This window comes from Fundulus heteroclitus, unplaced genomic scaffold, assembly GCF_011125445.2.
Source record: "Fundulus heteroclitus isolate FHET01 unplaced genomic scaffold, MU-UCD_Fhet_4.1 scaffold_133, whole genome shotgun sequence".
Taxonomy (NCBI): Eukaryota; Metazoa; Chordata; class Actinopteri; order Cyprinodontiformes; family Fundulidae; genus Fundulus; species Fundulus heteroclitus.
The window spans coordinates 178,008-193,298 of record NW_023396545.1 but is presented as its reverse complement, the minus strand read 5'-3'; the positions used below and the strand labels follow the sequence as shown (position 1 = coordinate 193,298).

Below are 15,291 nucleotides of genomic sequence, written 5' to 3'. Positions count from 1 at the left end.
ACGCCTGAAACTTACAGCTAAGTGATTTCTGTTACAAAGTTTTATGGTCAGAGGAGTCATAGATTGAGTTGGAGACTAAGTGACAAGAAGAATGTTTGGAGGAAGCAGAGTGAAGGGATCAAACCTAAGAATACGTTTCAATTTAAGAAATAACGTACTTCTTCTCAGAAACTAGCTCCTTCAAAACTCCAGACCATTTTTTTTTTAAAATGGTCTGTAGAATAAAACGGAACAGAATTCCTTCTTTGCCCATAACTACAAATATCCCCCAGAATTGTTGAAAAGAAATTAAATATTGCACACCACCCATTAAAACCCTTCTTCTTTGTTTACTTCAGGCTTACGTCTGAAGTAAACAAATATGAAGCCAACCCAGTGTTTACCTAAGACTTACATCTATGGAGACATAGAAACATAAGTTGGAAGTCTGAGGACATTTAGTGGATTGTACCTGATGTGGTGGAGTCCCCCGGCCATTGAGGACAGTGATACTGTAACCACGGTGACACTTCACAGAGCAAAGGGAGGCTTCCCCTTCTCCTTTACAACTGTAAAGACACACACTGGTATATATCTACTCCTTTGGTAGTATGTTGGTTTAGCCCTCTAAAGGCGTTGTGTTTCATGCCGAAAGGCCTACCTGATGGAGGCGTGCTTTATCTGCGGACGACTGCAGCTGTCAATCTGACAAGGCTGCTGCAGGCAACTGTTGCAGCGGGGAAGGGGAGGACGTAGAGAGAGAAGCGGAGAAATGAGAAACAGATAAAGACAAAAACAAGTCAAGTCCTGCCTCTATCTGTTTAAATTAAATCAGTCACACACACACATGCAGAAAGGACGGCTAGCTACAGGGTGCTATAGATACGTTACATCACATCAGAACGTCGATTGTTTTGTACTTGTGTGGCTTGAGTTCATATTCTAATGCCTGACTCAAGAATTCTTACACTTAAATGAAAGCAAAATTATCTGTATTTAGCTGATTTGTGAATATGAAATGTATTTAAACAGCTTGCATGACTTTCTTTTAAGAGTAGAATGAAGCGACCCTTTGTGTGTGTGTGTGTGTGTGTGTGTGTGTGTGTGTGTGTGTGTGTGTGGGGGGGGGGGGGGGGTCGGGGGGGTTTGCATAGTAGGTAGCTGTGGGAGAGCCCACCCTCTGATGCGCACCCGGTCAGGGCGAAGGTGCTGAAGTGGCAGGAGGTCCTCAGAGCCACCGCTCTCACTGCCACAGAGGGGGAGGAGAAGAGGAGGATGACAGAGGATGTGAGGAAGAAGGGCTGAGAGAGATCGTGGGTCACATTCACCACCAGTGGGTTTCGATAGCATGAGAGGACGTGTGTGCCTGGGTAGACAGAGAGGTTTCTGAATAAATGAGCCTCTTTATGCTTTGCTTTGGTTTGATTTTAGTCCCAGAAATAACACAATACATTCTTAAGACTACATGGGGACTTAAACAGCAGTTCAACTGTGCACACGGTATGCAGAAAAATCTAAAGACGTACCTAGTGAGTGATTCTTGCCATTAGCGTCAGATAGGAGGATGGTGACCGTCCTCCTCCTTGGCTCCCCAGACCACGAGCCATCAGAGGCCAGGTAAACCATCACAGATGCTGCCACACCAGGATGGAGGAACCCCACCTGGTAAGCACATTATTTTGAGTTAAACAGCGAAAAGGACAAAAACATGGGTCCGGCAACACCGATGCGTCGGCGCATGAGTCGAGCTCGTAGAGCAAAACCTGTGTCGATGCACGTGTGCGCTACATGACCGATACAGGAACTTTTTCGAACTGACTGACGCGCCAAACTGTTTATGTTCCTTCTAAACTGTGCGCGTGTGCATTCGCGCACAGCATCTGGATTCAGCGCGCACAGCAAAGCTATGCTGCACAGTCGTTTAAAAAAAAACAGCTGATCTATTCTACACTGAGTAGAAAGCTGCAACTCCGAGCAGCTCTTCCTCCCTTTGTAATTCTCAGCCAGGCCCGTATTAAGACAATGTGGTGCCCCTGGGCACTATACCTCAAAAACATCAGACATAATCAAGGGGATTTCTTTACTAATTACTAACTTACACAACTACATGTAGGCTTATGAGCAGTGAGCAATATTCAAATATCTAATTTTAAAATGTTGAAATAAAAAAAATCTTGATTTATTAATCATTTATTATTATTGTGACATCAATTAAAGCTGCTTTCATCACACTTCACTGTTCAACACAAAAGGGGGAGTATGTGTGTGTGGGGGGGTGCATTGAAAGGACATGGCAGCTAAAAAATTGTAAAAATAAAAAAATAAAAAAGCCAGAAACGAAAAAGTAACGCAATAGTTACTTTTACTGGTAACTAGTTACTTTTATAGTTGAGTAACTCAGTTAGTAACTCAGTTACTTTTTGGGAGAAGTAACTAGTAACTATAACTAATTACTTTTTCAAAGTAACTTGCCCAACACTGTTTGTTACATATGCAGAAATGGACAAATATGTTACCGCCAATTGTAAAGATGAGTAAAGCCTATTTAAATAAATGTAACTTTTATTGCAGTTGCATAATCTCACTGTGAAAAATTACAATAGTCCAACTTCTAAGGTAAATGCATTCATTTTGTGGGGACAAAAGCTCACAATGAGAAACAATTTTCATTAGCAAATTCACTGGTGGCACAGCTAGTGGTACTGCTAGCAGTCCCTTTCAAACAAACGTAACTTTTTTAAGTTTTGTAAGTTATTAGTTTCTGGTTCCTGGAGTATGATTATAAAATGACTCAGAGGCCCATTTGTTTTAGCAACTGCCGTCTCAGCTGGGCAAAGACCCATGTTTATCTTGACACCGCACACAGCGAGAAGGAAAGAAAAGGGATGATAAAAAAATGTCTCCAAAGCTCACTGTAAACAGTGGTATCCTGGGGCTCCGTAAGAACCAGTGGACACTATCTACATGCCAACGGTTGTTTGGTAGGACAGTAACACATTTCTGTCCTTCTATCAGAAAAGTAAACGTGCAGTTTGCCTAACTTAACAGGTGCTCCCGGAACACGACCTTTGGTGAGAAGAGACGAAGACTTTCACAAACAAACACTCCAGGTGGGTCTGGTTTGGTAGAGCGCATGGCATCATATGTGAGAGATACCCGGGTATTTTCAATGAAGATTCAGAGGATCCTACTTTACTAGGAGGAAGCAGGTTGGATGTTTCAACAGGATCATGATCTAAATCATTTGGGCAAATTAACACAGAGATGGTTTGCCAAACACATGTCCGCCTCAGTTGTCAAGCCTGAAACCTATAGAAAAACGTGAGGTGAACTATAAAGAGAAGCGGGCATTAGAGATGACTCGGGAGTCTGGTTGATCTAGAGAGATTGTGCAAAGAGGGATGGTTCCAAATCCCTGTCTCTGCCCGCTCCAGCCGTGTACAATGTTACAGGATAAGACTATCGGCAAAAGGAGGTCGCACAAACTACTGACCGTATATGCTCTGAAGATTTGTTTACTGTGAGATTGCACCACAGCACCGAAAGATCCCTTCGTTCTAATGGTTTTAACACGTTTAAACAGGATACCAATAATTTCACCTTGCCAGTAAATATTTCAGAACCATAGAACATCTCCCAGCCAACTCACGCTGCGTTGATGACTTCGTGCAGCAAATTCGAGACAATATGCGTAAATGAATTCAGACTGACTTTAATCCACCTCTTTCCGACGGCACCGACTGCAAAGTTTTATGCTTTTGAAGAAAGCAGGCTGTTTGTGTGTTGTCCTCAAAAGGATTCGGTTTGATTACTACTTTCAGGAAATGTTAAGAGTCTTGTAGAAAAGTGAAGGTTCTTCCAAACAACATTCGGTTAATTGAGACAGCTGCTTTTTACAGCTCTGGCAGAGAAAGATGAGAGTGAAAGCCTGAAGGGTGCTTTTCAAACAGCCAGACTCGAAATTTTCGACGAGGGAGCTCCTTGAGACAGGAGGAACCTAAAGGAAAACGAGATGGTTCATGGAGAGCTGGCAGATACAGGTGCTATAATGAAGGGTTTTCAAGACGGCCTTCAATGGAGGCTCCAGGGACGTGTGATAAAGACGGCCTCCATAAAAGAAGCAGCGGATGAAAAGATATGTCATTCAACAAAGTAGTGCAAATGATTTGACAAACGATAAATATGATCGAGTATGTGCAAATTAGGAAATAACCAAAATTGTAGAGGACCCTGCAGTCCAGGGAAGAACAGACAAGGCTTTCAGAGCTCTCGGTGAAATGAACAGCTGGTCTGCACTAAATCCGGGACCATATGGTTGATTATGGCGACCGTTTTGGGTACATGTAAGGTACATATAAGAAGATAAGGGAGAGCAGAAGAAGCCAAGTTTGAGTCAAAATCATTATAAATTGAAGGCATAAAGGCTGCTGACTTACAGTACACAGCAAACAAAATACAGAGCTTTGGAAAAGTATTCACACCACTTGTACGTGTTCTCCTTTTTGCTTTCCATCCACAAACAACACATTTTTTTGGGATTTTATGTGACAGACCAACACAGGGCAGTGTATGGCTGTGAAGTGGAAGAATAACGATGCTGGTTACAAACGACTTTATTTATGCCCATCTTCAATAAACACCAAACATGTGAAGTTCATGAAAAGTAGGTGTCCTGTCAACAGACTCCAGCTCCTACAGTTAGTATCGCTCCTGCTGCTCCTATTGAAGGAGGGCATTGTCTTGGTAGGTTTGCATTATGTTACATGCTCTTTCTATTTTTGAGTAAAAGATTGAACAAAACTGTTTTTATAAAGGGGTAATGGAGTAAAAGGGGCTTGATACAAACACGTCACAATTTTCAGATTTTCATTTGCAAAAACAAAACAACATTAAGTCTTTTCCTTATAAATGCTTGCATTGGCATAGTAAACTTTTAAACTGCTTTGTATTAAAGCTAGGATCATGTTGGAATCTATGTAATTAGCATGATCAGACTGAATTTACTGAATAGTTATGCTGTTGCTGCTGTGGTTATATAAATAAACTGAGTTGAATTAAGTCAATTCACAATTATGTACTATTAGCTTATGCCTTTCATCTAGAATCCAAGGAAAATGTATCAACATTTGTAGTTTTAATATAACAAATGTGAAAAAATTACAAAATAACAAGTACCTTTTAGCTAATCCTTTTTATAATGTCTTTTTGATGAGAAAAAAATGAATGAGCATCATATTCTAAGTATGCATAGTCATTAGTAAATGTTCTATTATTCCACAGTATTTGATCAATTTATAATTATACATATGCACTAATTATGATTAAGAGATCCATTTATGATCATCTTTGCAACAATTATTCCTTCATCTGTCAGGCTTTTAGCAATCGAGAAAACTTTTTTGTTCTCTAATTAAGAAAAACGAGTTAATCATACAACACTTGGTGTTTTACGCAGTGATTACTACTGAAGGATTCAGATGATTAATGCCCAGTGGGCAAAGAAATACAAGGATACAATGTACACAAAGAATAAGTAGAGAGTTAGTCATGAATCTCTAATTATCTACAGATCATTAGAACCCAGAATTTACCACTGACCTGGAAAATATGTAATGATTGTTACCAAAGCATTGTATGAATCATGTAATTGTTAGAAAGTCAAAAATATGTGCATGCACAGAGGTTTGAGCCAGAAATCTCTTAAATCTATTGTAGGAATTACTTGGAAGCTGTTAAAAGCCTATTAGCCACCCACGGTCATTCAGGGGATGGGTAAACACATAACATGCACATACCTTTATCCAGTAAGAATGTTCCAGGCCATTATTTGTGTCAGACTGGGCCGTGCATGGGAACCAGGCATCAGTGTGGACGTTGCTCACCTCCAGGTGCTGAAAACTACAAAGCTTCATACAAAAGACAGAATAAGATCCAAGGAAAAAGAAACAAATTACTCTGAGGCCTTATAATGGCTTCATTCTTAGGGAATATGTTTGTGAAGCTCCGCGATTGGCTGTGCAGAGCTTTGCAAATATATTCAGAAATCCTGGATATTTTTCATTTTTTCACGTCGAAACCACAAACATCAATTTATTTTTAGTTGTTGTTGTTTTTTTTGTTTGTATGTGATAGGCCAAAACAAAGTATTGCTCAATTGTGAGGTCGGGCGAAAATGATAGATGGTTTTCAACAAATAAAAATCTGAGTTCGTTTGTATTCAGCTACTCTGGGTCAATACTTAGCAGAACACGGTGCAATTACAGCAGCATATGTTTTGGAGCATGTCTAAACTAGCTTTGCAGATTCAGAGAGTAAATTCTTTTGCCTGTTCTTTGTAAAATTATTAGCTCAAACTCAGACAGATCACATGGAGAACATCTGTGAACATCAAGTTTCAAGTCTTGAATTATGGTCGGGACTTTGAATATGTCTACTTAATACATAAATGTCAATTTGTAGCTCTGGCTGTATGTTCATATGGAATGTGAACTTCTGCCTAAGTCTCATATCTTTTTCAGGCTGGACAGGTTTTCTTTCAGGCTTGCCCTATGCATAGCTCAATCAATCTTCCCATCAACTATTATGTGCTACTTTGTGTCGCTTTATCTCATTTAATCCCAATAAAATACATTGAAGTTGTGACCATTAAGAGACTTAATGTAAAAAAGTCTCAATGGGCATGAACAATTTTGCAAGGCACTGCAAATAAACAGTAACTTTTTGTTAAACACAGCTAAACCAGGTTTCATTCACATTTCTACCTTGTTAATTACTGCAGGCCTACTTTTGTTTTAAAATCTTGGCCAAATTCTTAGCTAGAAAGCTCATGTTACCAGATTTGGTCTGCCGTCCAAAACGGTCCCAAAATAACATTTGTTTATATTACATATTCAGCTGTTGGTGGAATAATGTTGCTTTTATGTCAGTAGTCTCAATTACAGTCGGAGTTCAGAAGGGTTTGACATTTTATCATAAAGCAGGGTTTGACAGGTCAGGCTGACTTTATTCATTAGTCCTGGATTTGTTTTCTTTATTGCTAGACTTCTCTTTGAGGCTGTGGCACAAAAACATCCCTTTTTTGCCAACTTTGAGATCACTAATCTGTCTATGATAAAAGTATTTTAAATGTTGTTGTTTTTTTCTGTTTTACAAAAGAACTCCTGTTTAAACTTAAAAGTTACCTAATCTTGATTATATTTTGTAGGTGCTTTGTTCTGTGTGTGACCTTTTAGCAAAGATGGCAAAGTTATCGTTAGTTCATAAAGAAAACAGAATTCGGCCTGAAAGGCGTGGAAGACCGAAGAGGCTTCATGAGGCTGCATATATTTTCCTAGTTAGCAGAAGAAAATGATTGATGTACTTTGTATAAGCCATAAAAAGAACAAATGGAGCGATGATGTTTGGTAAACTGCCACAGATTTATCTTCACTATAGATCTATTCAACTATACCACTTAGCAAATGGGCTGCTCACGATGCTCAGGGAACTCTGCAGGTAAACAATGTATTCGCTAACAGATTTTTTTTTATTAAACTATGGAAATTCACAGAATCCAATAGAATTTACAGAGGCCGATTTATACAATAAATTGCAGAATGTTCACACCTCCAGAACAAAACCAAAGCGCTACTGACAGCGCCTGCCATTGAAGTCTCCGTGCATTGTGCATAGTACTGTTATTGTTGCCATCCAACCACCCATCCTCCTGAACTCTCTCCAGCATGTGGACTTTTGTCATGCCTGAAGCTGGTGCAAACAGCATTTGGAACTGCTGACATACGAGGACACAGGAGACTTGTGGAAGAAAGGGCTTTGGTAGGCTGGGACCAAATTTGAACTTTTTCAACAATGTCCAAAACACTGTGTGGAGGAAATCTAACACTGTTCAACATATTAAATACACCCTCCCCATAGTAATACATGGTGGTAGCAGTATGATGCAGTGGGAGGCTTTTCCTCAGCAGTGACAGGGAAAGTGAGCAGAGTTGATGGGAATGGAGCTAAAAACAGGGTAATTATGAACAAAAGCCTGTCAGAAGGTGCTAAACACTTAAACACTGGGGTGGAGGTTCAACTTCCATCGGAGCAGTGACCTTAAACATACAGTGAAAGTGAAAAGGGAATGGATTAGATCAAAACATGTCAATGTGTTGCAACTTTCCTGTCGTAAGTCCAGACCTAAATCAATGTGGGAATATGTAGGAAGACTTGAAAATTGCTATTCACAGACACTCTGCAAGGTGGTTTCAATCTGAGACAAAGAAAATCTCTCAGATTATAAATGCTTATTGCCGTTAAAAATTGACAGCCATGTATCGTTTTCCTTCCATTCCATAATTATGCAATTGCTGGATGGTAGCACTGCAAATAACACTTTCACATGAGAACAACTCCTTTTGCTTATCTTTAGTGCTATTTTGTCACTTCGGCTATTTGCCCCTTACATGAATCCAGTGTCTTTTCCCTTAAGGACTGACATCTAAAATAAAATCTTCTGATATTTTTTAAACATTAACATGGATATAAATTCCAGCATAATCCATTTATAAAAAAGGATCCTTTCATGATTATTTGATTTACTTTGCAAATACTCTTTTGAAGAAGGATCTATGAGGATTTGGAGTATTTCTGCATTCTATTTCATACCTTGGGAAGGGATGGCTCCCCTGTTGCAGCTTGGGCAGGGCAGAGGTTGGGGTCCTGGTGGGAAGCAGAGGCACTGGATGCCCACTGATCTGTGTAGCCCAAAGGTGTGAAGTAGCCACAGTCTTGCACGCTTGAACCCCGCTCAAATTCTTCACATACACCATCACCGTCAAAGACATAACACTGACTAGGTTCACCTTAGGAGACAAGGAAAAGAAGGAGAAGATGATTTATGAAAGAACACACAGCCTGTTTTTTTCATCTGGCAAAGGTGGATGCTTCTCTCCCACTGCCGGACTAACATCCAAATCTGTTTGTCAGTGAACCAAATCTGAGCAAATCTATTTGGTATTTTCTTTGGCAACTCCAAATGTTAGCCACATCAGCTCAACCGTGCCGCTGCTGTCAACAGGCCGCAAATTATGGCAAGACATGAACTTTGACTTCAGTTCTTTATCAGAGATTACCGTAACTTTGTGATATTGATAAATGGAAACCTGATAGGAGACCCAGCCTGTTATTTTAATCTGGAAGGCGCCTCAAGGACCCTGGGTATCTGAGTGTCAATAAGTAACATTATGTGTTACAAAGAACTGTCAAAGCAATCATCACTTTTGGTTCCAGGTCCAGTAGAAAACAAAAACACAGACAGTGTTATGACTGTGCCTCCTCCTATTTTTGGAGCTTTTTATTAACTCAAACTTCATCATGCCTCAAATATTCAAGAAGGGAAATGAAACTATTCAGGTAATGCTGACAGTAATGAATGGTACTCTGAAAGGATATATATCACCAAAATGTGTCTCATTAAACTACATTCCCCTTTTTTCAAAACCGAAAATGATCTGATTTCTGAAAATAAAAGACTAAATGTAAGTATTAACAGTTGAGTTTTTGAGAAATGCTCTAAATAACAAGAGAGGGCTGGACCAAGGACAGAATGGAGTCACTAATTAAGGCAGTAAAATCCCAGATCCTTAGCACAACAGTAAGAGAGAATGGGGTATATCATATCTGAGCAAAGTTTACATGGAACTATCAGTGGTTGGAACATTAAGCTGCAACATTTGTACCGACCACGTGGGCCAAGAATGGTGCAGAACGATTGGGGGTGAGATGCTCAGGGATCTGCAAATTCAGACTGATAAACATGGGGTGGATAACCAACAGAATACCGCGGGGTGATTGACAAAGAAGGCAAGAAGGAGGTAGCTTTAGAAACTGCAAGCGATGAAGACATAAAGTTCTGTTTCCCAGAGATAACTGTGTTTAGGGGCAGAACGTGTGAATCAACCTCAGAACAAACGCAAAAGAACTTGTGAAGCTAGTACTCTGAAGGTAACATAAAAATGCAAATTATAGTTTGCAAATGCACTCGGGACAATGAGGTTATGTTTATTGAGAGATGTCTTCTGCTCTGACTAAACTCAAATTAGAAAAAAAATATTGGAAAAGGGGGGGAAAGCTTGCAAGCCTGAGAGCACTATTCTAACTATGCGGTATGGGACTGGTAGCATCCATGTGTGGGTGATCTGCAAACAGGTGCATGTCACGAAAGAGATGTCACTGTAAAAAAAAATAATGATAACATGTATGTGGATTTATTGAATCGACATTGACAAACATGAGCCAAGAAGATAAAGCTTGGGCACAAATGGGTCTCTCAAAAGAACAGTCACCCAAAGCATACTGCTAAATTTGTTACAAAGAGAACTATGGCCAACAAAATCAGTGGCCGTTGTAGAGCACTGATCTAATTTATTTTTTTAAATCTGAAAAGTTGGGTGTCAGCTAGGTGGCCCTCAACCCTGACTCACACCAGCTCTGTCAGGAGGAATGGGCTAAAACTCTAACAAACTGTGAGAAGCTGGTGGTGGGGAACCCAAAGACAATTTCAGCCAAATATTAAAGAAATGTTTCTTACGTTAAGAAAGTAATAAATTGTTGATTCTATGAATCCTAACTGACAGGAAAGGAAAGATTTAGTCAAACAGTGAGAAACAGTCACTCGATGAAAAGTCTCTGGTCAGTGATAGATGAAAGTAGGTGTTGTGGTTACTGTGGCGAATTCAGTAAAGGAAACAAAGCAGGAAAACAGCATTGCGAGAGTGGCAAGTGAAAACCCAAACAAATATTTTTTCTGTGACTAAGTTGTTAAACGGAATAATTGGTTTTAAGAGTTGCAGTTTCCAAAAATCTGTTGTTGCCAAATTGTTTTCCTTCCTAGTCATGATGTCTTTTATTGTATAACAGGAGATGTAATAGTTGCAGTCACGGCATGGCAAGCCCTGTTGTGAGACGGTGGTCAGGGTGGGGGGCTGGTGGTAGTCAGCTTTTTTTCCCCCTGATAAATAAATTCACTGGATGATGGAAATTTTACCCCTGTAAAAAGCTCTCGTAACATAAGCCCTTACAAAATACATGAATAACTACCATCCGGCTGCCAGTGGAAACAATACATGGCTTAAAATAAAAGCAATATGCTGTTTGATCTCAGCTGACCTGTACATAGTCCTTGTGATATTTTGAAGTATTTATGAGATAGAGCATCTGGCAAAAGGCGAGTGTCAGCGCAAACATACCTTGATAGAGCAGATAAATTGTAAATCTGTTGAAAAGGAATATGGTAGACCGAGGACCTGATGGCTTGTTTTACTAAGCCTAATGTCTGATCTTATCTGGGATAAAACCTTTCATCTGTCTGATTCTCTGCCAGAGAGAATTAGCGTACACAAACTCATAATATGACCTCACGTAAAAAAAAAAAAATACATATACACACAAAGTTTTAAGTCTTGGGGTTTCAAAGAATTTTTGGTAAACTCCCTTTTGGGCTTTGTCGTGAGGCTTCTGTTGTGGTCCGTTTGCATGCATGAGGGTGGGGACACAAGGCATTTTTGTCTTGTGGTGGATTCAGGGATGACGGGGGCACTCTCTGTGGCATATTTGTTTGTCTTTTGACTTGTTTTGCTGCATGCTTTTGGTACTTTTTACAGCTTTTTAACCACCTGACCCGGGGTTTATCCAGTCTTTAGAATTAGGCTACTATTCAGCAAATGCAACAACAAACGAAAATGGTTGTTGCAGAACTTTATATGACGCAATCTTGAACCGACTACAAGTTGTTGTTTTTTTACAATAAGATGATTTAATCTGAAACCGAAAAACTTTTCACATTTTAACTTTAATCGCTGATTATACTTTGAAAACCCACTTACAGCACTTTAAATCGTCTTGTTACTGAAAAGTGCTTTACAAATAAACTCGCCTTGCCTTGCCTTACAGAACAAAACGTTTATCCCATGGTATAAAAAAGGTGATGCAGCATCATGCTGTGGGGACAATTTACTTCAGTTGTTACATTGGTTGTCCCACATGTCAATCATTCTGATGTGCTCACGTAACGGCAGTGTGCGTGTACGTTCCTTGTTAGTTTCTGCTTGCTGGCTGTGCATGTGCACGTCTAGTGTTTATGTATCCTAATTAGCTTAGCGGTTAGCTTAGCAGTTAGCCATTCATTGTAGCTCCGCTGCTCCCACCGTATACTTTTACCATGGCTGAGAGCCGCAAGAAGCGAAGAGGAAGGCCTCAGTAGAAAAAAATAAGACCAGAGTGGATTTGGGAGATTTTTCTCACACAATTCACCTGAGGAGCGGAAGAGCAGGTAAGACGGTCCTGTGCACATGCAGTTATTCAAAAAGGGTCTTGGGGAAAACTCCAGTAAAATTGCCAACTCTACCTTTAAAAGGGAAAATTAATAAAGCTATATACAAATTAGACTTCTGAAAAAAAAGCTTGTTGGAGGTTATAAAAGACTTAAGTCTAGGGCAGAAGGTCACCTTCCAACATGAAACGCTCCTAAACACTCAGCTAGAGCTATAAAGCGCTCAAACCAGTGTTGTATCCTTTTGTCATGTGGACAAAAATCATCAAGTTAAAGGTACTTTCAGATCACAAAAATTTTAATTTACCGAAATGAAAAATGCAAAGATAACTGTGTTTTGTTTTATTACTTACGGTACTCAACAACCTGAACATACAATATTTTGTGTGTTCAGGGCGTTGAGTACCGTAAGTACGCATGTTGTGTGCGAGCCAAATTTGAACCATTCTTGAACGGCAGTCATTGGGCAAACAAAGTCATTCAGAGGGTTGCAAATGGCAGCACTTTGGACCCTTGGTTTACATCAAAGTATATTCATGTGGTAGAATGGCCCAATCAAAGTCCAGACTAAAATCACATTGAAAATATGTGGCAGGACCTAAAAAAGGCTGTTTCCTACATGAACTCCATCTAATTTGACCTTGTGTCAAGATGCTAATGACATACTTACCAATGTCAAAAGCCTAGGTTTTTATTTTAGTTATGATCTGGTGAAAAGTTAAAAAAGAATTGATGAAAGTACAAAAATGTATATGTACTTCTTTATATGAAATGAAAAAGTTCAAACACAATCGTTATACTTATATTTGGGCAAATGTCCAACTCACCAGCTAATCATTGCTAAATCATCAAGTTTAATTTATCAGTAGTAAAGACAATATAATGTAGAGCTTGGTTAACACCAATATTAACAAAGAAGCATGACATTTGACTGTAGTCCCTTTTCCAGCTAAGCAGTGTTTTTCTCTGGTGTATCAAAGCCAAGCTAATGTCAGAAGGCTTTTCAAAGAAAATCATGGAAAGTTAGCAAACCAAAATCTTGCTTATTTTACCCCTTGCCTCATCTGTTTCCCCTTATGTTGCTGTGATGTTGCATTAATGGTTTGTGGAATCCACTCAAGCCAGAAGCTTTTATGTCTTGTAAATGCAGCTTGATTGGCAGGATAGCTTTTACTAAACGCTTCTGCGTGCACAAATGAGAGATTTTTGGCCGATTATTGACTACTCTTTCACACTGAAAGTTTATATGCCGCTTATGTTTAATATGTACAACCGAGGTTGGTGTGTTTTTTACTGCGGGACGTTATAGAAGTGCAACGATTTCTTTAAAAGAAACAGTACAATATAATGTTGTTTTACGCTCAAAGCTCTAAGCTGTGTAAAAAAACATTTATTTAGCAGTGTAGTGATTTGTATACACACCATGACAATTGAAGCCCATCTCTTTGTGGCATTTCTTAGAGCAGCCATCACCATCTAACAGATTGCTGTCGTCACACTCCTCTGTCCTGCAGAGAGAAGCAGCAACATCAACTTTTTCTCCGCTGGAAATGTTCAACCAGTCACCACAGTGCATGTAAGAGAACGGCACAGACCCCTTTATGACACCATCCCCACAGTAGGTCTGTCCATGTGTATAGACAAGAGGCGGAGAGGGTAAGCTGTGGAGACGGCCTGTTTCCACCTGGATTGTGTACTGGTACTTCACTCCTTGAATAACAGAGCTGAAAAAGATAAGATTAAAGTTTTTGTTGTTGTTTTTCCATATATACTATGATATTGATATAAATTATGCTTCGGACAACTTAAAACTTCAAGGCAGGCTTTTTTTGACAATCTGAGCCTGATAAGAGCATGTATTACAGGTAAATTCCAGAGTGTTGTTTTGCAATGCTTTGAATGGACTCTAAGGTTTCCAGCATAGTGATAGCAGAGATTTTAGTTTTAAATTACTTAGACCTGAACATGGGTGAAAACATTTTTTGAACGAGTCGTCTAACTAGTGAATAAACTGCTTGCATTAACCTAAAAGATAAAGGTCCTTGATGCTTTTTCGTTGCATTCAGTTCTGATACTTTCGCTTGCATTGTATCTACAAAGGTGATCAGAGAAAAAAAAAGGAAAAATAACCACTACTCTGTCAGCCCGTCTCTTTAGCAACTTCACTTCCCCCTGTATTGTCTTTAATTGTCGGTGCCCCCCCCCCCAACACTCTCCTTCCACTATCCCCCACTCTCATTATTTTCCAAGACTTTTGCTCTTGCTCTCCCTTCTCCTCACATCAACCTCTGTCTGCCCTCTTCAGTCCCACATAACTCAATTCCCAGCGGCTCTTGCATCTTTTTGCACTTAGATGCAGCTTGTGTAACATAGGAGACGTGTTCTCTGAAAAATAAACTGTTTTTGAAGCGGTGTGCGTCTGACATCTCGCCTGCCCTTGAAAACGGTGACAGCTTCTCAGAAATTCAGAGCACACATTTGAAATCGATTGATTTGCTCTCCTGTGATACAGCTGTCATATCCTGACACACATATACAAAGATACATTTATACTGAATGTATGAAAAAGAATTACGGCAGAGACATGTCAGATATTTTGGGAGTGGGGTATTTCCTGAAAAAAAAAAAAAAAGAAAATAGTTTGTGGTGGTTGTAGTTGGATTCCAGTAATCATTTGGACACCCCCAAAATATGAGACAGGATACAAACTAGTTCAAGTCAGCCTGAAACTCCAGCAAGCTTTTGATTAAGTATATGGCTGTTGAAAAAGATTTGGATCGGCTACACACGGCATCCCCGTGTTGGAAACGTTTGTGTACTGAGCCTTTTAAACAGAACCAGACCCAGACACTTTTAAAAGCCATGTCTGCAGATTAGTAGATCTGAGGACACATACGCTCAGATATGCTCTGGAATTTGCTTACAGCCGTATCTTTTTCTTTTCTCTTCATATTTTCCCCGTGAGCTTCTTATATGTCAGGCTATAATGTGTGCATGACATT

At 39.6% G+C, this 15,291-nt stretch overlaps 1 protein-coding gene across 1 annotated transcript in view; it reads right to left on the bottom strand.

Moving 5' to 3' along the window:
* The window catches only part of pappa2 (pappalysin 2), a 105,740-nt gene that overhangs the window by 42,853 nt on the left and 47,596 nt on the right, over positions 1 to 15,291 (bottom strand). Inside the window, exons 12-19 of the mRNA XM_012882833.3 lie at positions 13,885 to 14,013; positions 13,712 to 13,797; positions 8,626 to 8,822; positions 5,775 to 5,885; positions 1,506 to 1,641; positions 1,171 to 1,345; positions 641 to 706; positions 452 to 548 (exon numbers count right to left, since the gene is read on the bottom strand). Of these exons, the coding sequence (XP_012738287.2) occupies positions 452 to 548; positions 641 to 706; positions 1,171 to 1,345; positions 1,506 to 1,641; positions 5,775 to 5,885; positions 8,626 to 8,822; positions 13,712 to 13,797; positions 13,885 to 14,013 (997 nt within the window). The remainder of the gene's footprint in view (positions 1 to 451; positions 549 to 640; positions 707 to 1,170; positions 1,346 to 1,505; positions 1,642 to 5,774; positions 5,886 to 8,625; positions 8,823 to 13,711; positions 13,798 to 13,884; positions 14,014 to 15,291) is intronic.